The sequence below is a fragment of the Thunnus albacares genome, chromosome 18 (genome assembly GCF_914725855.1).
Source record: "Thunnus albacares chromosome 18, fThuAlb1.1, whole genome shotgun sequence".
NCBI lineage: Eukaryota > Metazoa > Chordata > Actinopteri > Scombriformes > Scombridae > Thunnus > Thunnus albacares.
Genome location: NC_058123.1, coordinates 5,734,900 through 5,758,452, shown reverse-complemented (window position 1 = coordinate 5,758,452; position 23,553 = coordinate 5,734,900). Strand labels below are relative to the sequence as shown.

The 23,553-nt window shown below is 41.3% G+C and overlaps 1 protein-coding gene across 4 annotated transcripts; it reads left to right on the top strand.

Annotated features, from left to right (window-relative positions):
- Positions 1–102: 102 nt before the first annotated feature.
- sec31a (SEC31 homolog A, COPII coat complex component) lies at positions 103–21,806 on the top strand. 4 transcript variants are annotated; one of them, XM_044333243.1, is made up of 28 exons: positions 103–360; positions 1,629–1,708; positions 2,738–2,861; positions 2,960–3,158; positions 3,271–3,366; positions 4,051–4,191; positions 4,318–4,460; positions 5,299–5,398; positions 5,521–5,682; positions 7,182–7,334; positions 7,425–7,655; positions 7,757–7,831; positions 8,011–8,052; positions 8,999–9,535; positions 10,974–11,130; positions 11,244–11,422; positions 11,530–11,656; positions 11,856–12,001; positions 12,544–12,717; positions 13,765–14,040; positions 14,498–14,599; positions 16,191–16,293; positions 17,850–18,197; positions 19,572–19,627; positions 19,739–20,032; positions 20,786–20,905; positions 20,999–21,070; positions 21,566–21,806. In XM_044333243.1, the coding sequence occupies exons 2-28, from the start codon at positions 1,630–1,632 to the stop codon at positions 21,743–21,745; spliced, it is 4,416 nt and encodes a 1,471-aa protein (XP_044189178.1). In that variant the 5' UTR covers positions 103–360; position 1,629; the 3' UTR covers positions 21,746–21,806. The 4 variants fall into 4 exon arrangements, with proteins under 4 accessions (XP_044189178.1, XP_044189176.1, XP_044189179.1 ...); XM_044333241.1 differs by having other exon boundaries at positions 17,850–18,242; XM_044333244.1 differs by lacking the exon at positions 14,498–14,599 and having other exon boundaries at positions 17,850–18,242.
- The last annotated feature ends 1,747 nt before the right edge of the window (positions 21,807–23,553 follow it).

The following is a 23,553-nucleotide window of genomic DNA, read 5'->3' as shown; positions in this document are numbered from 1 at the left end:
TTTTCCCTAGGATGACTCCGCTTCTCAGGCAGAGTAGGGCGGGTCATTACTTCGTCATCCTAGGAATAATACAAAAAAAAACGGCTAGCATAGGACGGCCCCCGGAAGTTGTTGTTCTTCTTCGTGGGAGGAGGCGTGTGTTGCTTAGTGCCACGTTGATGGAGCCCAGTGGGGACGTGGAGATCCGACTGGAGTCTGCAGCCGGGGACCGGTAACCTCCTTTCTGCTTCTACAGACGTTAATCCTGCGAGCAGAACCGAAACGGGAACTTGTTCTGGGTGGAGGACTGTTTGTTGTTTGTTTGTCACCTATTTTTTTATGTGTGCGTTCATGTAAGAAGCAGCAGAAGAAGAAAGGAAGGTAAGTAATACGATCTGAGTGTGTAAACTGTCTTCACTCTGGTATATTTTGCCTGCACAGGCAGCTAGCAGGCTACAAAACGTAATATCCTCCCTGCAGCTTTAGGACACAAAGTACCAAGTCCTAACAAGCAGATAAAAAAGCTGACATTATATTTACGGAGCGTTTCTGCCGTTAACCGACTTAATTTCACCTGCTGTTTATCTTTTAATTGATCAATCAGCTGTTAGCTTGCAGTTAGCTTCTACTTAACTCTCCCTTTAATAACCTATGACTGCGAAAAAAGTACCCAGACTGGTTTCCCTCTGGCTTCTTGAGAGCTATAATGCATTTATAAATCATTTCTGTCAGACAGCTCCACAGTGCAAAGCTCATGTGATCATTACTGTCAGTCAAAGTAGGCCTTTGTCTGCTACAAGGCTGGTTTATTTATTGCAATAACAAGGCAATTAAACCGACAGTCAAGGGGCAGAGTGGAGAAAATGCAGTATTTACATATAACAAAGGTCGTCACATACATGTTATTATGACCATATGCCTTGACTCATTAGTATTAAGCTCGTTTTGTCTTTAAAGGGTTCAGAAGCCTGCTTATAATGTGATAGGGACTAAATTCAGTCAATTCATTCTTAAGGACAGGTTTGCATTTTTTCCTTTGTGTATTAAAACAACAGTCAGGTGTCTATATGAACAGTGAAAGAGATTTTCCTCGCTGTAATCATTCCTCCTGTTCATACCGGCTGTTTAAATGATCCCCTTCAAATGTGCTTTCAGTGTAAATGATGGGGGGGGGCAAAATCCACAGTGAGTCCACACAGTCATTTTGTGCAAATATGCATGTAAAAGTTGATCTGAAGCTTATAGGAGGCTTCAGCAGTCTGAGTTAGTCGTATCAAGTGGATATCTGCCACATTTGCCTTCCCTGTAGAGCTGCAGTGGAAGTATAGTAACAAAAAGACACCATATTAGCTTCAGATCAACTTTTAAATGCAGATCATTTCATTCATTCGGGCGCCTGACTGTTGTTTTACGACAGACTTGAAAACATGAGAATCTATCCTTTTAATGTATAAACATACTATAATGTAAAACCCAGCAATATAAGCTCTTTTGTATTCACTCTATGGGAACTAATCATTATCTGTGGTGATTCACCCAGAAGCCAGATGCAGAGAAAACAACATTACATTTGCTGTAATTACGTTATAGTGAAAATGGAAGGTTTTCTCAAGAAGTGCACTCATTAATTTTTTTTTTTTTTTCTCCAGGATGAAACTTAAAGAGATCAAGCGTACATCCATCCAGAGCTGGAGTCCTGCACAGCACCACCCCATCTACCTGGCAACAGGTATGAGCACGCAGCGAGCGCCTGCACAGACCTGCTGCTGTCGCTTCTTGATGTTTTGACAAGACATCATATCATTTTTTTTGTCAAGTGTTCCAGACATTTATACACACAAATTAATTAAACTAATCTGAGCCACAGAACGTGTAATTAGTTTGTTGTCGATCCACTGGTAAATGTCAGTAACAGAAAAATGTGGCTGCGTAATTTCCAGCACTGTACAGTAAAAAAAAAAAAAAGTGTTGATTTGTTATGTCTGCCTACATGTTGTGCTGCTGATATTGTGTTTTCTGTCCTGTACTGAAAAAAAAAACAACACAGACTCTGGTGCGTAACAGTGAAGTATTTATTTAAGTTTATTTGACATGTCGAGAAATGTTTCCATCGTCGTCCTTTATCTTAACAAAGACGCAGGAGTCCATGTGACGACGTAACATCAACATATCATGTGACACGTGACCGAATGAAGCTGCAACTAAGAATTATTTTCATCAGCGATTAATCTGCTGATTTTCCAAGTTAATTGATTAATTAAAACATCAGAAAACAACTAAAAATGTACCCAGAGTGAAGTCATTAAATGTCTCGTTTTACCCGAACAACATTTCAAAACCTGAAGATATCCAATTTACTTTAATGTAGCAAAAGGAAACTAATAAAAAATAACACATTTTATTTACACAACACTTTTAAAAGGCACTCAAAGACGCTTTTCATAGATGTATTGATAAGAAGAAGTTACACAAAACAACAACAACAGAGCAGCAGGAAAGACACTGCAGCACACGATGTTCAAAGTAGAAAACAAAGGCAGTAAAAGAGACGTATCGGACTAAGAGCTGATTATTAGCGTTAAAAGCGTCTTTAAAGAAGGTGAGTGTTGAGAGTTTTTGAGAGTCTGGGGAGGGTTCGGTCTAGTGTTTAATGTCCATGGTGAGTTTCACAGGGAAGCAGCATCATTTAAGACTCTGCAACCATCAAATAATTTTTCATTTCATGTCATTTTTTCTGTTTCCTTCGCTCTTTCTCCAGGAACATCAGCCCAGCAGCTGGATGCCTCCTTCAGCACTAATGCCTCCTTGGAGTTTTTTGAGCTGGATTTAGCTGAACCATCACTGGACATGAAATCATGTGGCAGCTTGTCCACCTCTCACAGGTAGAAAAGAGCTGCTCGCCGCTTTCTTGACGACTGTTTTTTTTTTTTTTTTTTCACACTGCTGTTCACGACACACATGTGTTTTTTCCTCCCCACAGATACCACAAACTGGTTTGGGCTCCCTATGGAATGGACAACCAAAGTCACCCATCCGGGGTCCTCATCGCAGGAGGCGAGAACGGCAACGTCATCCTGTACGACCCTGCGAAGATCATGGCGGGAGAGAGCGACGTGGTCATCGCCGAGAGCGAGCGGCACACGGGACCAGTGAGAGCGCTCGATGTCAACCCTTTCCAGGTACGCTCCCGTTCCACTCCGGCGTCTGTGAATCCAACGTCGTGCTCTCGGTTTAAAACTGGGACGAGATGCGGTGACTCATTTAGTGTTTTTGTCCTCTTTTGTGCTGCAGACAAACCTGGTTGCATCAGGCGGGAATGAGTCTGAAATCTATATCTGGGATATGAATAACTTCGGCTCTCCAATGACACCGGGACCTAAAACTCAGGTACATTTTTAAAACTTACAGCCTACATTTTATTCAATTCAATTAGCTGTACTTCCTGTTAAGGGCTGCAACTAAAGATTATTTTCATTATTGATTAAACTCCCAATTATCTTCTTGATTAATTGTTTGGTCTATTAAACTTCAGAAACTGTGAAAAATGACATCAGATGTCTTGTTTTGTCTGATCAACAGTTTAAAAGCCAAAAATATTCAGTTTACATGATTGTAAAACAAGGAAAGGCAGCAAATTTTCACATTTAAGAAGCTTAGAGAACCACTAACAGTTTGGCATTTTGCTTCAAAATTGAGGATTAATTGATTAACAGAAAACAGTTGCAGATTAATTTTCTTTTGATCAACTAATAGATTAATTGACTAATGTTTGCACTTTCTGTTGTCAAAATGTTTGTTTCTTATTTATGGGAGTGTAAATTATCTTTTGAGTAACTTTTTATATGTAATTTGACTTAATTATTCTGTCAGATGTCACTATAATTAAGTGATAATGACTATTTTCTTACATTTTGAACATTGATGTGTGCATTCATGTCTGTTCTTGTGTCATCAGATGACGTTTTGGACATAATCTGTATCATCTCATGCATGTAAATAATGTTTTTTATCAGTTTGGATGACTGTAACGAACAGATCATGAATATAAGAGCTGCTGTTTTTGTCTTGAAGCCTCTGGAGGACATCAGCTGTGTGTCATGGAACAGACAGGTGCAACACATCCTGGCGTCTGCCAGCCCCAGCGGCCGAGCCTCAGTGTGGGACCTCCGCAAGAACGACCTCATTATTAAAGTCAGCGACCACAGCAACAGAGTACGTTGTTCAGATGAAGTCGTACCCATGCTGTCCTGACCAAAAAAAAAAAAAAGAAGTTAAATTTACTCACAGTGTCTACTCAACTTAAACAGTCGACGTTAATGTTTATGTGTTTGGGTTTAGATGCATTGCTCTGGACTGGCTTGGAACCCAGAAGTGGCCACTCAGCTGGTCTTGTCCTCCGAGGACGATCGGATGCCGGTCATCCAGATGTGGGATTTACGTTTTGCTACCTCTCCTCTCAAGATTTTAGAGAATCATACACGGTAAACACATCTGTTTTCACCTTTTCTTTGCTGTCTTAAAGGATAAAGCTGGAGATATGATCTATATGTTTATGAAATGATCAAAACCAACAATGAATTGGTTCTACTAACAAATATCGTCTGTGAAGCCAAAGCTGAATATATCTTAGAGTTCTGTTGTTTTCCAAAAACCATTAAAAACACATCAGTGAGTCACGTGGCTGCACTGGATGACATGTTCCTTCATAACGATGAACAAAGACACTGTAGTTTATTTTGATTCAATCCCACAAAACGTCATCCTGCCGCTGGAAAATACTCACCAGAGCACCAAATATGTATTTATCCGCCACTTAAAACATGCTCTGTTTACTTCTGTTTGAGTAACATTTGCTAGAAACTACAGCGCCCAGCTGATTCAGGAAGCCTTTTTTTTAGAAATGAAAGTATATATTTGTGACATTTAAGCCACAGATATACTCCCGAGCGGACACGTACATGGACGGTTACAGATAAGTAGTAGTTCTGTTTATACTGTCCTCTGGAGTCCGTTTGGAGGACGCATTCAATACATCAGCAGTAGATCGGCGTCTTCAGGAAGACAACGTTGAAGGTACACAGATGTCAGCACAGAGCCTACACGTGCACCCCCTGATGATGAAATTTTACATCACGTGGACCTTTGGGTACTCACGGATGCAGAAAGTAAAATTTCGGCTTTACGCTTGAGTAGGAACCAGTGGGCGTGAGACTGAGAGCCACAGACAACACCATGTTGGTTCTGGTCTTTTTTGTGGGATTTGTCCTTTTAAATTTGTGCAGCTATTTAAGACATAACCGTACTGTTGTTTATGTGCAGGGGTGTCCTGTCCATCGCCTGGAGTTTGGCTGATCCCGAGCTGCTACTGAGTTGCGGGAAGGACAACAGGATACTGTGCTGGAATCCAAACACAGCAGAGGTAAAATATGATTCACACACACACACACACACACACAGGTTATTGTAGATTACACCGATGAGAAGACCTTTTGTTCTACTTTCGTCCTCCGATGTAATTAAATCACCGGCTCGAATCCTCAGGTGCTGTACGAGTTGCCCACCAGCAGCCAGTGGTGCTTCGACATCCAGTGGTGCCCCAGGAACCCTGCCGTGCTGTCGGCCGCGAGCTTTGACGGATACATCGACATCTATTCCATCATGGGAGGCAGCAACCAGGCGCAGAGCCAGAGACAGGCCGACCAGGTGAGATAAACAGATGTGTAAATAAAATATGATCTTGTTGTGATTAATCTAATTATAAGATACTCTGGAACTGGAAATTTGTGCTTAAAAGTAATAAGTGAGTGAAAATAAACTGCATGACATTTGATTGACAGCATGTTCAAGATGCTGCGGTAGATTTTACAGTTTACCTGGAAAATCAGCAGATTAGAGCTGCTTATTATCAATTAATCTGTTAATTATTTTCTCAATTAATCAATTCAATTTTGGTTTATAAAATGTCTAAAAATGGTGAAGAAATGACGATCACTGTTTCCCAAAACATCCTCAAATGTCTTTTTTTTTTTTTCTTTGTCACAACCCAAAGATATTCAGTTTATTCTTATAGGAGATTAAATTAAAAAAATTGTGAACTGGAATCAGAGTATTTGGACATTATCTCTTTAAAAAATGAATTAAAATCATTATTATTAAAATAGTTTGCAATTTATTTTCTCAACTACTCATTGCTGCTCTACAGCAGATTGCAAACAAAGATAAACTGCTGGACTCACAGTGATCCTGGCGTGTTATAGCAAATATGGTGATGAAATTTCCTCGTCTTTTATTATTTTGCAACTGTTTCTGTGTTTTCATTGACGCCTTTTCAGTTAGTCTTGGATCACTTGATGCTTTGGGGGGTGTTACCGAGAGTTTCAACAGTTCAGCGAACACTTCTGCTGTTGAACTCACACGACCTTTGCACATATTTATTTTGTTTTAGTGCTGCGCATCATCAGAACTGATTTCCGTCATCTTAAGGCTCTTTCACATGGTGATTTTTTGGGGAAGTCTGAGACGAAATCATGAGAGAAACGTAGTGAAATCTTTGGTTGTCGATCCAAAACGGCGTCCTAGATCTGTCAAAGACATCCTCAGGGAACATTCTGACAGTCGGAAACTTAAGACCAGATTCTCACTGCTGCTACGACCCCTGACTGCGAACCAACCAATCAGGATACGACATGAAATGAAAACGAAAAGACACTCGATCTCCTTAAAACATTCATGGCACACAAAAACCAAAATGATAGCGGTGAAACAAAAAAGAAGTTTGCGTGACTTTGCTGCAGATGGATGACGCGAGCTGATAACATGACTCTGCTTTTATTTACTTTTTTTTTTTTCTATTCACATCGTAACACGTTCATCACACAATCTGACGGTGTTGCAACTCCGGTTCTGAGGGGGAAGTAACATGAATGAGGAGGTTGAATTAGATGAAACAAATGACAGTTTATTGAGTAAAAAAAACAAAGAGCGAACAATGTGGTGTGAAGGAGACTCTGCTGGCTCAGAGAGAGGATGAGGAGGAGGTGGAGGAAGGGCCTTTCAGCTCCTTGAACATGACATAACAGACAGCCTCAAACTGATATCGTCCGGTCTGACACAGATTGTGAATAAAGATTTAATTAAACATAGTACGTCTTGCACAATGTGACACACAATAAACTTACACAATCTCTGTGTGTTTGTTACAGATTAGTAACTCGTTCGGTAACATGGATCCTTTCGGGACGGGACAAACGTTGCCGCCGCTGCAGCTGCCTCAGACCGCTGCTCCTCCAGCGACAGTCAACCCCCTGAAGAAGCCCCCCAAGTGGATCCGCAGACCCGTAGGAGCATCGTTCGCTGTGAGTCTCTTTAGTTTTCTACAGGACTGACTGACTGTATTTTACCATCTGATGCACTTAACACTCTTTTGGCTTCTGTTCATTTCCCAGTTCGGCGGGAAGCTGGTATCTCTGGAGAACACAAAGCCGAACCCTCAGCAGCCTCAGCAGCCCGCTTCACACGTCGTACACGTCAGCCAGGTCGTTACGGAAACGGCCTTTTTGAAGCGATCCGATCAGCTGCAGGCCACCCTGAGCGCTGGCAGCTTTGTGGATTTCTGCCAGGAGAAGGTCGACGCAGCCGAAAATGAGTTTGAAAGGACGGTTTGGTCTTTCCTCAAGGTATGAAACTCACTGTTAGTCAAAGAATTGTGAACACACTTGGAAATTAACACTTTTCATATGAATAATGTTGTTTAAATGTGACTTATTTCTGTTTTCAGGCTAATTTTGAAAGTGATATCCGCAGCAAGTTCCTGGAACTTCTGGGCTACAACAAAGAGGAGCTAGCTTTAAAGGTGAGACATATACTTTATATATATTCTAGGCTAATGTATGCCCCATATGTTACTATATATATATATATATATATATATATATATATATATATATATATATATATATTTGCTGAAAATGTAAACTTTCTTCAAGAGTCTTTCCTTACATCTTGTGATAATTGTGTCCTTTTTGTTGTCAGATTTCAGCAGCACTAGAGGAAAAGCCTGCTGATCCTCCAAAGGTACGTTACTCTCATACATTTTAACTCAAGAGCAGTTTTTCTGTGTAGTTACAGTATAATTTCCGTTATAACTACATATATCATGGACATAATTTCATTTCGTTTTGTTGTTTCCTTTGTAAAGCATCTTTGAGTATCCTGAAAGGCGCTATTGTTATTATATCCATAGGGCTAAAATGACGATAATGTATGATGATGCAATTTTTTGATGTTGGTTATTATAGCTTCTAATTATTTAATGATGTGATATATGATCCTGCTTGAACGAAGTTATCGGCTTTTACAAAACGCATCAAAACATGTTTAAAAATGCACACGGAGGGATTTTATTTATATAAAAAAATCGAACTTAATTCACAAAGTGGACTACAATAGACACTGCTGTGCTTTCATAATTACTTGAGATGCTTCCAAATTGCCCCATTAGCACACCAATGCACTCCATTTGTTCCTGCTTACTGTGCCGTTCACATCCTTTCACTGATAGCACAACAAGACTTACAGCCTAGTTCTGCTCCCATTGCTGCTACAGTTCTTTGTTGAACTGTTGCAAACTGTACGTGTCTGTCTCTGGTTTTGCAATGAGGAAGTGTTGCAAGTGTTCATAATGATGAAGCTTTGGTCTGTTGCTAGTAAAGCTACTTCACTTTTTGAAACTACTCAGAGGAAGCTGGAAATCATTTGACTCTTCGCAACAATTTATTCTGCTTTAGGTTTATGTTTTATTTCTCTCTGCATCACTGTTTTCTGTGGATGCAGATCCGTCCTCGTACTTCTGTTTCCACCACTGAACTCAAACATGATCCTGACTCCAACGATTAATCTGAACTTAATGTTGATGTGCTTGTGCCTGTTGCTGAACTTGCTTTTACACCATCACTGTCTGAGTTTATCTTGTGTGTAATTCCGAACCTGTTGGTGCACAACTCTTTCCTTTGAAATCTAGGTGGACGTGCCCGCTCCAGCCAGCGTGCAGCCTGTTGCAGACCTCAGCGTCATGCCGCCCGTTGCAGATCTCAGCTTGGCGCCGCCTGTCGCAGACCTCAGCTTGGCGCCGCCCATCGCAGACCTCAGCTTGGCGCCGCCTGTCGCAGACCTCAGCTTTGCGCCGCCGGTTGCAGACCTCAGCTTTGCGCCGCCGGTTGCAGACCTCAGCTTTGTGCCGCCTGTCGACACTCCAGAGGCAGCGTTCGACATGATTGCCGCTGCGAACCTTCAGCCAGCCGCCACGCTCGAACTGGACTCCTCCGCTCCTGACCCCGACACCGAGGAGCCAGCCGCAGCAGATCCAGAGGACGCTCTTACTGGTGAACCAGAGGCAAATGTGGACCAGGTTCTCCCAGAGGAGGCTGAGGAGAAGGCTGAGGAGGATGTTGAGGTGGAGGCTGAGGAGGATGTCAAGGTGGAGGCTGTGGAGGAGGTTGAGGAGAAGGCTGAGGAGGAGGCTAAGGTGGAGGAGGAGGAGGAGATCCCCTTGGAAGAGGTACATTATCATCATCATGTCACATTTACATTGATGCTATCTTCTAGCCCTAACTGCCTTCATAATGACTAATATAAGCACCATGAAAGGCCCTGCACACCCAGAGTAAACCCACACAGATGATTTAAATTATTTTGGTTGATAAGACTTCTTCTCAGCACTGAGGCATGTTCACACTTGGTCTGTCCCAGTACCCACACTTGAGGTATTTGTGACTAGTCAAGTGCTTACTTGCAAGTTTCTGGTAACTGCCACAGTGCTTTAGTGCCCGTTGTTTTTATTTCCATCAGTCATTCAAATACACAGTTCAGCTGATCTCAGACGCCTTTTTTGTTTGATTTAATTTCCACGTAATGAACAAATAAGTAACCCCTAACCCTAACCCTAATCCTAACCCTAACCCTAATCCTAATCCTAATCCTAACCCTAACCCTAACCCTAACCCCTAACCCCTAACCCCTAACCCCTAACCCCTAACCCATAACCCATAACCCTAATCCTACAGCATCACAGCTACAATCAGAGGACAGTTACAATTATTAAAACAATTGAATCAAGTTATCAATATCTACCATGTTGGTCTACTGTGCATAAAAGACAAATATGATAACATTTTAATCTTTATTTTTTACAGTGTCAGGTGTGCCATATCATTCTTATCGCTCATCAACATATTTATATTTATAGATAACCAAATTTGTAGGTACCTGCATAGTGTTTGGAAATAAATAATAATATTCACCCTGAAGCCAACATAGTAACATTTCAACTTTTTCATGTATGTTGATTATTGTTTGTCCTAAAACCAGCGTATAGCTTGGGGGACACACTTAGATCTGAATAACACACTGAAGCTGTATTTGGGGGACGTGTGCATCAAGTGTTCGTTAAGTCTACAGCAAGTTAGCGTTTTTTACACAATTGCCTGCTATCACTATCCACTTCTCAAGACTGGAAGTGTGGGTATTAATCCAGACTCTCGTGTTAGTTGTGTGCATCTGGTGTTTGAGTCTGTTTGCCTCACATAATTTCCAGCGTAGATCTGCCCATCTTCAATCTGAGATGAGGTTCAATCAGCCAGAAAACTTCAAAACACCTGTATGGGTGTGTAAACGCCTTTAAGGCAAACTGAATAATCAGATTGTTTGTCTGTTATTTCTACTTCCCGCACTGGGGTAAATAGATTGTTTTTAATTAAATTAATGGGCAGAAGTGTCGGGTGTTATCGAGCTTTTATCATAATGTTTGACGTATATTGCTCATATATCAGCATAGTATTGATTCTAGTTGTTAATTTGTTATGTGTGTTCAGGTGATGTCTGCACAAGTAGAAATATTGAATTGGCAGCAGACAGACATTTTTTAACTGACAACACATGAGGGAAGGAAATTAAACATGAGACATTCACGGGAGGTTGTTTTTTTTTTGGCGTTTCAGGAGACGGCAGCACCGGTGGAAGAGGAGCTCAGTCCCGCTGAGACCTCTGCTCCAGTCGAGGAGCCCGCTGAGGTTCCAGCTCCTGCTCCAGCTCCAGCTCCAGCTCCAGCTCCTGCTCCAGCTCCTGCAGAAGGAGTCAGTCTCAGCATCAGTCAAGGTAATCACTCCTTCAAGGTTTTATAACGTCAGTCCACAGCGGCAGATTTCAGTATCACCTTCAGCCAGAGAGGGTTTGAAAAATATTCACCCTGTTTTTGTTTTGTGTGCCAGACGTGGACGGACTGATCACACAAGCTCTGCTGACTGGAGACTTTGAGGGAGCTGTGGAGCTCTGTCTCCATGACAACCGTATGGCAGACAGCATCATCCTGGCCATCGCCGGCGGGGCCGACCTCTTGGAGAGAACCCAGAAGAAGTATTTCACAAAAACACACAGCAAGATTACCAAGGTAACAACCAAGGAGGATTTTTTCCTGTTACTAAGTGTTCAATTCATACACTAAGTGTTTAATTCAGAGTTTATTATCGATGACGTAACCGTGTTTTTGTCCTGCAGCTGATCAGTGCAGTGGTGATGAAGGACTGGCACGACATCCTGAAGACGTGCGAGCTGCAGAACTGGAAGGAGGCTCTGGCTGCTGTCATGACCTACGCTCAGCCCGAGGAGTTCTCTTCTCTCTGTGGTTAGTTTAAGGATACCTTGGATTGACCTCAATGTACTAAAGTGTTACTGACAGGCCTTCATTTTAGTCTCTTGGGGTCATTTATTCCTGTGCTCCACCTTACATGTAGTCCGCAGGGTTTCATCAGTGTGTGCTGTCCGTCCTTTTTATTAAATGTCAATGAATCTGTGCTCGCTAACTGAACTTTTCTGTTTGTTAGACCTTCTCGGGGGCAGACTGGAGGCAGCGCAGGACGCCCAGCTTCAAGCTCAGGCCTGTCTGTGTTACATCTGTGCCGGTAACGTGGAGAAACTCGTGTCTTGCTGGACCAGAGCGCAGGACGGACACTGTCCACTCTCTCTGCAGGTGTGTATGCAGGGAGTGTGTAGAAAGAGGGACTCCAGCTTTGCATCTTACAGCTGCACTTTTAACAATATTTTTATATCAACAATGAATCAGATCAGTAAGTGCAATGTTTCAGGTGGCACTCGCAGTGAGAAACCCACAGAAAATTATCACCTAACTGCAGTTTCCCTCAGCTTCCCTCATCAATGTTGTTTTCACCAAACAGCAGATGGACAAATATAGCAACTATCTCGTGAAGACCGCAGAGTATTTCAGCAACTAAAGAGCCAGATATCTCCCTCAGGAGTTGATGGAAGACCAAAACAGAGCAAAAACTGTGGTTAGAAACAAGACTCCAAGTGAATGCTAATGTTGCCGTCTGTCTGCTGGATGTGTAAAAACTGGCAAAAGTTTTGCTAACACCATAACTGCCAACAACCCTGTAATAATATGTCGAATTTTGTCTTTTCATGTTGTTCTGTTACCTCCAAGTGACCAAAAAAATGTTTCTTTTTTTATTATTTAATCATGCTTATATAAAATGTTGTGTTTCTTTCCCTCAGGACCTGGTGGAGAAAGTGGTGGTGATGCGTCGTGCGGTCGAGCTGACTCAGCGCTCTGGTCCCGCTGCTATCGGCATCCTGCTGGCTGAGAAGATGAGCCAGTACGCCAACTTACTGGCCTCCCAGGGCAGCCTGTCCACCGCCATCACCTACCTGCCTGACAACACCAACCAGGTATGTAACACACCTGCAGCAGCTGTATGTAAGTTCAAATGGAGCTCAGTTTGAAGGTAGTGTGGAAGTTATTCTGTAATTTTGTAAAAACAGGATACAAGTTAGTCACAAAGAAATGTACACTTACCTCAAGCAAGTCATTCCTTATTAACTGTTACCATAGCAGAACAGCTAGAAAAACCGTACCTTTACATTCATGATGACTATGACAATCACTGACATGCTCGCTCGGTGTTATTTTAAAGTGTGATTTATACGCTGCGTTCACTTGAGATGGGAATTGCCGATGACGACTTAGTTGCTTGTAACAGAATTTCGTAGCTGTTCAGGTGTTGACTTCAGCAGAATCTTTTCACTGAGACCACGGTAGTAAATAATAGAGATAATAGCATCAAAATAGAAAAAAAAGAAGTGACTGATAAATTAACGTAGAATTATTTAATAAGGTAACAATCAAACATACGCTGTATCATATGTTAGTTAGTTCACACAGGAACTTTTATTTCAATAAAACTGTCTGTTGTAGTTCTCTTACTGTCTGTCATTAGTTAGTATTGTTCTCTGTCTTGTTACATGAATGATGCACTGAGTGAAAAATCACTCATGACAATGTGTGAAATCAAAATGACAAATTTAAAAACTAACTGTGAAACTAATTATTTACAATTAAGCAGTGAGTGTTGACTTTAGACTCAAACTCAGATGTTCCCCTCATGCGTTCACAGACTTTGGGGCAAACTCTCACTAAGTCAGCGAGGGTCCAGAGCTGGAACGGACTTTTTGAGCCTTTTATGCAAACTTTCTGTAGGACTGTGAAATTGCAGACTTTGCTTTAAGGAAAACCCAGCATGCATAGAGTTGTGACATGTTGTAATATGTTAATTTAGTGCAACAGAACAGAACAATTTGTCAAGCAAAAAACAAACAATCCGGTTCATTAAACTACAAATACTCCAGGTAATGTGATTTCACAAAGTGCTGTCTCGCCACAGACTAACCTAACTCCACCTTTCTCATTTCTCTCCTCTCCTCGTCTCTTCCGTCCAGGTCGCCGTGCAGCAGCTTCGCGACCGACTCAGTCGGGCTCTCGGGCAGCAGCAGGCGGCGGCGGCGGTGGTCGCCCCTGCGGCTCCGGTTCAGACCCCGAGAGCTCAGACTCGGATGCCGGCTCCTCAGGCTCAGCACATCTCAACTCCTCTGCCCCGGCACCCGTTCACTCCGGTCCAGCCTGCCATGGTGCCTCAGCCCAGCGTAGCACCTCCAGCTCCCATGCCTACACCTGCCTCCGCACCAGCGCAACCGCAGCCGCAGTATTACCAACCAGTATGTTCCCCTGACCTCACATAGCGAGGCTCAAATTTGTGTTTTTTTTTTGTCTGTCAGACATCAGGACTCACGCAGATTTCAGGGTTTATTAAACCTAAGGGCAGACTCTCCAGGTCACATACTAACTAACCACCTGAAGCGCTCATTGCTGTTGTGTTGTAGTCATTTCATTAACTGGATTATTTCCATTCTAGCCAGGGTTTAAATCACATGCCGATTCCCAAATGCTTTAGCGGTAAAATGCAGATTCTTTTTATGTTACAAACGTTTTGTGTTCCTGTAATTTGAACCCTGGCTCTGTCCACTTGTCCAATGCTTTGTTGTGGTGTTGTTTGGTGTCCCCCCCTCCCTCCCCCTTCCTCCCTCTTCCTCCCCCTTCCTCCCTCTTCCTCCCCGCTCCTCCTCCATGGTGCGGCCATCATTGGTATGTGCTGTGTGTCTTTGTGTGCTTCAGGTGAGGGCTGCCTCCACTGTCACCTCCTGGAGTAACCAAACTCCCACAGCCCTCCCCAATGTTCCTCCTCCTCCGCAAGTAGGCACCGCCTCAGACCAGCAGGTATACTTAACCGCCCAACCAACCCCGACACACACCTTGACTGATGTTTACTGATGTTCTTGCACAAACTGTTGACCAGTTGCCTGAAATCCCAGACTTCTTCTGTTTGGCTGCTGTGATACGTCTGTGGTAATGCTTCCCCCCCCCCCCCCATTGCTACCGACCATGACCTCACTTCCTGTTGTTCTTCTGACACTCTGAGGGTGCTTTCTATTCAGCTAACATGACTCCTTGCTCCCCTCACTCGCTTATTAGCTCCTTCCAGCCGAGATGCAAGAGAGAGATGTGAGAAAGAGACATGAGGATGGAGGATTTTTTTATCCACTAAATGAGACAATAGTCAGGTTTCCATTCAAATGTAAGTCAGCAAAAAGAAAAATCGAATTAAAGCGTGTTTCCATCTCAGATGTTATGTGAATATTAGGGTTTAGGTTGTTGAGATAAACTGCTGGTGGTGCTAATTCTCCAGTTAGAATAAAAAAAAAAATTAAAATCAGTCATTAAAAGAGTTAAAAGTTGCAGCACAAACGATGGAAAACCATGTGGAAAACGTGATGGAAACATGACGTTTCATTTATTAGTTTGGGGAATGTTCCTCATCGTTCCACACAGATTTATTTTTGTCTCTTCAGTGGAAGTTTGAGTCACGTTCATGTACGTCATGATTTATTCTGCTACACTGTTTCCATCGTACTTTGCTGCATTTTGCTTTTTATGGGTACACCAACTTTCCAACTCAGCCAAGCATAAAAGCTTTTTTATGCTCATTTCACTCAGGGTTTTTTTATACACAAATTGAAAATACAAATAAAAACAGGTGGATGGAAACACACCTGTTTACTCATGATACTGTTATTCCTGTTTCCACAGGTAGTTTGACTAATCTGCAGTATTCAGATAATGCAATAATATTAGTATTACACTAAAGCTGTGTCCTCAACAGCCGACTGCTCCTTTTACCATCCTGTCAGATCAGCTGACCAACCAATAAACACTGAGGAGATGTTGCCGTCCAGTAAAAATCTTCCACATACGATACATCTACGGTTCCTCACTCTGAGCTCCTCCACGTGCCTCTTCATCTCCTCTCAGACGCTTTTAAGAGATTGGAAAAACCTTGATGAGTTTTTGGGTCACAAGCTGGAGGAGGGAAGATGAGGCGAAGCATAATTACCAGAATGGAAATCAGCCAGACTGTCTCTCCTCCGTCTCCTCAGCCTGTGATGCATGCAGCGTCTCCACTCAGTCATTTGTTTCTCCTGCACCCTGATTATGAATGTGATTAACTGCATGAGATTAGTCTTTGTTCTTCACACTCTAACATCTGTCTGCCCCTGCTAACATGCACGCTGCTCCTCACAATCAAACATAATCCCATTGAATGTAGTTGCATGCCTTTTTATTTGTGGATTTTCCCACCCAGGAACTGTTAATTCAACTATTTAACTGACTATTCTGCTCTTACTCAACACCTAACTTTGTTCTTACAGCGGGAAAAAAAAAGCTTCATCCTCTGTTGTGGAGCTCAGTGGTCAGTTCTTTATCTTTTATTTTAAAATCCAGTTTCAGATTTCTTTTTCTGCGTCCGCAGGTGGAGCCTTCGAGCCCCTATGGGCTGCCAGCCTCTGGCCCAGCTACTGCTCCTCCTCCAGCCTCCACCACTCCTGCCTACATGTACTCCCATCAGTACCAGCGTAAGTGTTTTACAAACCCTACAAGCAACTGAAGCAGAAGAGTTAAAGGACCAGTGTGTAGAATTTAGTGGCATCTAGTGGTGAGGTTGCAGATTGTCAGTTCTGGGCTACTGTAGAAACATGGCGGTGCAACATGGAGGCCTCCGTGTAACAGGACCTGCTCCCTCTTTAGATATAAAGGGCTCATTCTAAGCTAACAAAAACACAACGATTCTTATTTTCAGGTGATTATACACTAATTGAAACATACTTATGAATATGATACACTGCACCTTTAAGTCTTTACTACAAAGGTTATTAACTTTAGAGAAAATCACTGTTTCTGAGTCTAACTGTCAAGCAAGTTTTATACACAGCCGTGGCAAGCATTTCATTTTGGAAATGTTTGACTCTATAATATCTGCTCTGTTCTGTGCTGTTGAAGTTAATATTAGTCACTAACACAAGGTATGAATATTTTTTTCAGTGTGTTTATTTCTTTGCCTGTTGAGTCCTGAGCTAAACTTAAAGCACGTTAGCATGTACTGTATTAAATCTAGTCTTTATCTGTATATTTCTTCAGTCTGTCCTGTTGCATGATACAGTTAAAGGATATGTCTGGCAATTCTCTATATTTTTCATATTGTCAACAAATCTCATGCAGAGCCAAACCAGCCCTTATGACGTGTTGTTTGACCATGTCGGAAGTCAAATGTGTTTATAGTTGTTCCAAAGGCTTCTCCCAAAGGCAGAGTGAAAAGCTGACCATCACAGAGAGGGGCGGGAGACGGGGGAGACGTGATATCGTTTAAATACGGAGATAACAGCGCAGTCTCTCCTGGAAGGCAGTCATAGCGTTGCACTCGTTTGCAACAGAAAATAGTTGCGTCATGAGTGGAAAAAGCTAGAGAGAGAATTTCCTCCCTATTTCACCTCCGCATAGCTGTCCAATCTCTGCGTGAATCCCCCGTCGAAATAGTGCAGTGGGAGAGGGTTTAACGGGTTGGGCATGTCTGAAGAAGTATACAGTCACTTTAATAATAGCAATCAAGTTTTCAGTCTCTGGAGAGTAGTTCTGTGTAAGGCAGACACTACTGAGTACTGAGCTACACTAGCTTGTTGTGCTACATATCACAACCTCCTGACTTTGTACAACAAGCTAGCAAAGCTGTAAACGGAACCTTGTTCTTGCACATGCTCAGTGTCGTCTGCCTTACACAGAACTACTCTCTGGAGACTGAAAATGTGATCACTGTTATTAGACTTTGGAGCCGTTTCTAAACAAACTTAACATGACCATGATGAAGAAACATGTCACCCAGTGCAGCAATGTGACTCATTAATGTGTTTTTAATAGTTTTTGGACAACAACGGAGGTCTACGGCACAGAGGAATAAGATATATCAGGCTTTGGATTCACACACAATACTTGTTAGTAGATTGTTGGTTCGGCTCTGCACATGAGATTTGTTGACAATAAGAAATATATAGAAAATCGCAGCCTTATCCTTTAATATAACCTGCAACTGTGCTAGTTTTTCACTAATAGCATCTATTGTATCCCATGTGACTCCTAGCCTACCCCCAGGTCAACCAATACCCACCTGGAGCTGGGGGGGCACCTATCTATAACCCTCTTCAATACTCCTCTGCTGCTCCACCTCCTGCTGAGCCCCCCGGCTTTCTCTCTCAGTACACGCATCCCGTCCCCTCTCAGTCAGCACCCTTCTATCCCGGGCAACCTCCTATCAGCCAGTGCCTTTCCTCCTCTGTTCCCTCCAATCGTCCTTTCTTTCCGACCGCCCCTTCCTCTTCCTCCTCCTCCTTTGTTGCTCCTCCCTCCTCCGGAGCGTCTTTCCAGCATGGCGGGCCAGGATCTCCTGTGTCGTACATGCCGCCGCCGCCTCCACCGAGCGGAGTCTCAGGTACACAGCTCTCCCCTGAGCTGATCCCCGCCTCTCAGAGAACAGGTCTGCATGGCTCTGATCATCCTCATCCTCACTGACTCTCTCACCCTGTATGTTCAACTCTAGTTGTCATTTCCTCCGTTTAACTGCCAGTCAGTCAGTCCATTAATTCACTAATTGTATTTCTCTACAAAAGGCTTTTTAATACTTTTTCACATATGCAGAAGTACTCTAGTGATTATACTTCATTTCACAATTCATGACATGTCTGCTGCTTAAACATTTACAGTCTCTATTTCTTAATCGATTTAAAGAAGCCTTTTTAAAGTCAATTTTGCAGTTGGATTTTAGAATTTAATAATTATTTCATCATTTAAAGTCAGAATAAGAAAGTAGAATTATTGATTGGCAAATTTAATAATCTTTTTACTTTTTTTAACTTTAATTTTATCAATGCATCATTAAATATAAACTTACTTACTTTACTTTAATAGTTTTTTTTTTTAAACAGTTTATAAATTGATTGAATTAATTAAACTGTAATTAAACTGTATAAAAGAAGAATCATTCCACTGCAAACTCCATACAGAAGCAAAGGCAGATTGTGTCTTATAAAAGATGTCAAGGACATCAAGATGTCTAGTTTTAATTTATTTTAAGATTTTTATTTTGTTACTTTATATATTTCACTTTATCTGCTTCAAAATAATTATTTTTCTGCTTCTAAGTCGTCTTCAGTAGATAAAAAGAGGCCATTATGGGCAGAGGAACGTAAAATTAGTGATGCAAGAACTTTTAGTCTTTTTCAGCAAGACTCAACAATGAGAGTCATCATCATCATCGTATTTCTAGTTTTAGAAGAGTTCATCAACTGTCTGGACACAAGCTTTCCCAGGTTGAACTTAATGACTTTATAAATATGAATTAGATTTTAATTCATACAACTTCAGGAGAACCAGTTACCTTTGAATAAGAAAAATTAAAAACATTACCTGGATTGAGGTAACAGGGACGGATGATGATTATAATTCTGCGTACAGTTTGCTGGAATCACTATCTTTAAAAATTTTACAACTTGTTTCCAGTTGGTACGTTGCATGGACTGATTTGATAAATCTTTAAATTAGTATACAATGAAAACTACTTTAATCATTATATGATCACAAATTGCTTTATTTTAATCAAAATGAAATAGTTTTATTTGCTATATTTGCAACTCAATCATTGCACCAGCATAGATTTGATTATTGGATTCATCTGTCAAGTCTTGCAATCAAAGCTATGAATAACAAATTGAAGCTTCTATCAGACATATTTCAAAACATAACATATACTGTGGTCTCGCAGTGTGAGAGTGAGTGAATGATTAGGATTGTTTTTTTCTTCCTGTAGGGCCTCAGAATGGCTGGAACGACCCTCCAGCTCTGAGCAGACCACTAAAAAAGAAGGTAAATCTGAAAATCTGACTTTTGTTCATCTCCGTCTGCATCCAAGTTGCAGATAGAGACAGAAATGAAGATGTTGCATGTTTTAAATGAAATATATTTAATATTATTCAGCAGGTTCCAGAGCACTACACCCCACCTGCCCCCATCACTGCTCCCATCATGGCTCCACTGGGAGGTGACCCTCAGGCCCAGCCGGTGTCCTCTGGGGCCCCTCAGGCCATGGTCCAGGGCCCGCAAGGGGTCCAGGGCCCGCACGGTGTCCAGGCCCCCTACTCAGGCATGCACCAGCAGCAGCAGCAGCAGCAGCAGCAGCAGCAGCAGCTCCCCCCACAAACTATGAACCCAGCAATGCCCAAGACCAGTATGGAGGGTGCCCCAGGAGCACCTACAGGAGACGTCATACAGGTACAGTAGAGCTGCAGCTAACCATCTGGCGATTAGTTTCTCGATTAATTGAGTAGTTGTTTGGTCCGTAAAATGTGAGAAAATGGTGAAAAATGTTTATCACTGTCTCCCAAAACCTGAGGTGACCCAAAGATATTCAGTTTATTATCATAGAAGAGTAAAAATTACAAGAAAATATTAAAATTTGAGAAGCTGAAATCACAGAATGTGGAAATGACTACTTAAAACAATTAATTGATTATCAAAATAGTTGGCAAGTAATATCCTGTTGATCGTCTAGTCGTTGCAGCTCTCATATGTCACAGAATATGAAGATAACTGGGTGAAAATATGTTATTGACTCAGTTTTCTACTGTTTCTGACACAGGATATTGCATGTTTTAATTCAGAAACATTAGAAAAGTTTAGAAACTGGGGGGGCTTGATACATTATTATAGATACCGTCAATAAGTACACAACATATGAACAGCAGGAGATTTGTGTGATTTGAACAGCCACCTGTGAAGTTTATGCTTCATTAAGCAAACCAGACAATAGAAGAGGGCCTGGAGCGTAAAAAAAAGTGATCTGATGAATCTGTTTCTTTAGATGGACAAGTGTCTGTGACGAAGTGTCTTGTCCTTAAAGTTGAGGCTTAATATCCTCATTTATTTAGTTTTTAATTTACTGTGTTAACATGTGAACGTGTGTCACCCTCAGAGATTTTGATGAATGGCTGTAAGAGTTCATTAGACCCTGTTTGACCCTTTCAGCCTCTGCAGTCCATCCCTGCTGAGAAGATCATGAAGAAGCCCATCCCTGATGAGCACCTGGTCCTGAAGACCACGTTCGAGGGTCTCATCCAGAAGTGTTTGGCTGTAGCTACCGACCCTGTGAGTCTATCTGCTGCGGATAGCAGTTAAATCAATCTCTTCTTAACACCAAAGTACATCATCGGGTGTCTAACGTACTCTTTTTGTTAACAGCAAACCAAGAGGAAGCTCGATGATGCCAACAAACGTTTGGAGGCGCTCTACGACAAACTCAGAGAGCAGACAGTGAGTATCTGACAGATTTGTTCAGATTTGACAGAGGAGTTGTCACCTTCAATTTTCTCATTGTTTTTAGGCACAAACAAAATCATCAAAAAGTCCAAAACCCAAAGATATTCAAGTAAGACAAGGAAAAGCTGCAAATTGTCATATTTTAGAAGCTGGAACCATCAAATATTTGGCATTTTTTGCCTCTAAAATTACTGAAAGGATTAAGCTATTATCAAAATAGTTGACTAGTTAATTGATTCATCACCTAATTGTTTTAGCTCTCAGTAATTTTCCATTTAATCAGGTGCCTTAATGACATTTTTGTAAATGAAACTTGCACACAGAGCAGAACAGATTGTCTTATATAGAGATTTTAGGGCTTTGTTTATGCTGATGATCACATCTCCAGCACATCCTGCAAAATAACTGCAGTTTAGAAAGTTTACAAAGGATAATGTTAATGCTCTGTGATAATGTGTTGACTTATCACAACTCTGCTCTTCTCCGCAGCTCTCTCCCGCCATCGTCGGAGGACTGCATAACATAGCCAGGAGTATAGAGTCTCGATCCTACACGGAGGGCCTCAACATCCACACCCACATCGTCAGTAGCAGCAACTTCAGCGAGACGTCGGCTTTTATGCCCGTGCTCAAGGTGGTGCTGACACAAGCCAACAAACTCGGGGTCTGAGCGGAAAGAGAAACATCCCCAACCACTCCTCTGAGTCTCGACCGGTGGACGGCGGAGAGAGTGACTGGTCTGGGGTCGAGCTGGATGTCAGCGTTAAAATTTGTCGGTCGTTCGTTTCACACAGAGCTCCGTTTGACTCGCAATGCGAATGATGAAGAATTCTGAGATGTATGAAAATACTGTTAAATTCTTCTTTGTGCCATTTAAAGGTGCAGTGTGTAGAATTTAGTGGCATCTAGTGGAACGGACTCGTCAGAAATGGAACGTAATATTCATAAGTATGTTTTAATTAGTGTATAATCACCTGAAAATAAGAATCGATGTGTTTTCGTTAGCTTAGAATGAGCCCTTTATAGCTACATGGAGAGCGAGACCTCTTCCACGGAGCCCGCCATGTTGCACCGCCATGTTTCTACAGTAGCCCAGAAAAGACAAACCAAACACTGGCTCTACAGAGGGCCGTCCATGAGTTTGCAATCTGCAACCTCACCACTAGATGCCACTAAATCCTACACACTGGTCCTTTAAAGTTTTCAACTCAAACACAAGCCATGATATCAGTCGCACTCAGTGGTGAAAGTAAATTCTGAGCCCTGTGCAAAGATGTTGTCAAATAGAGCTGCAACTAATGATTGTTCATTATCGATTAATCTGTTGATTATTTTCTCGATTAGTCGTTTGGTCTTTAAAAAAATGTTGATCACCGTTTCCCAAAACCCAAGATGTGACCTCAAATGTTTTGTTTAGGGCTGCAACTAACAATTATTTTCATTATCGAGTAATCTGGCGATTATTTTCTCGATATATTTATCATTTTGTCTATGAAATATCAGTAAAAAGTAAAAAAAAAAAAAAAAAGTTTCATGATATTCCAGAGTTAAAGGTGATGTCTTGAAATGTCTTGTTTTGTCCAATCAACAGTCCAAAACCCTAAATATTAAGTTTACTATCATATATGACAAAGAGAATCAACAAATGTTCACATTTGTGAAGCTGAAACCAGAGAATTTCTGGTATTTTCGCTCAAAACAGTGACTAAATCAATTATTTGATTATTAAAATAGTTGTTGATTAATATTTTGTTGATTGATTAATTGATTAATTGTTGCAGCTCTAGTTTTTGTTTTGTTCACAACCCAAAGATATTCAGTTTATTATCAGGGGGCAAAATAAACCAGAAAATATTAACATTTAAGAAGCTGGAACCAGAGAATTTTAGCATTTTTTCCAAAAAAATTACTCCGAACAATGAATCGAATATCAGAATAGTTACTGATTAATTTTGTGTTGATCGATTAATGGTTGCAGCTCTATAGCAAAGAGCAACAAATAAAAGGGCTAGACACTATTTAATAAAAGTACTACATTAATCTACCAACAAGTTACACTAAACATCTGTTTTTAAAGTCAAACTTGTAGTTAAATGAATTTTATGAAAAAGTAACAATCCAAATGAATCAAAGTGAAATCTCCAAACTGACAAGTAGTTCCAGTTTATTGGATCATTTCCCACCAAATATGGAAAAACCTATATTTTCATTCATTCATGATTGGGCAGGATGGGAAGACTGGTTTTAATCAGGAATTAAAACAAACAAATAAGAAAAGCAAAGGGAGATTCAGGAATTTTAAGGGCATTTCTAGCTACATACATTGAGATGTTAAAAATAAAACTAGTCAATTTAAAGAATCAAGCTAATCTATATAAATTAGGTTAATAGCAGACTAGCATGTTTTTGGCTAAACTGCGTAATGATGCAGTCATTAAAGAAATAACGAGCTTATTCGTCTTTATAGTCTTTTGGTTT

Excerpts from the sequence above, each read along its gene's own strand:
- sec31a (XM_044333241.1), top strand. The coding sequence starts at position 1,630 with ATGAAACTTAAAGAGATCAAGCGTACATCCATCCAGAGCTGGAGTCCT. Across the intron at positions 2,862-2,959 it reads AGCTTGTCCACCTCTCACAG|ATACCACAAACTGGTTTGGG; the intron begins GTAGAAAAGAGC and ends TCCTCCCCACAG. Across the intron at positions 21,071-21,565 it reads ACAAACTCAGAGAGCAGACA|CTCTCTCCCGCCATCGTCGG; the intron begins GTGAGTATCTGA and ends TCTTCTCCGCAG.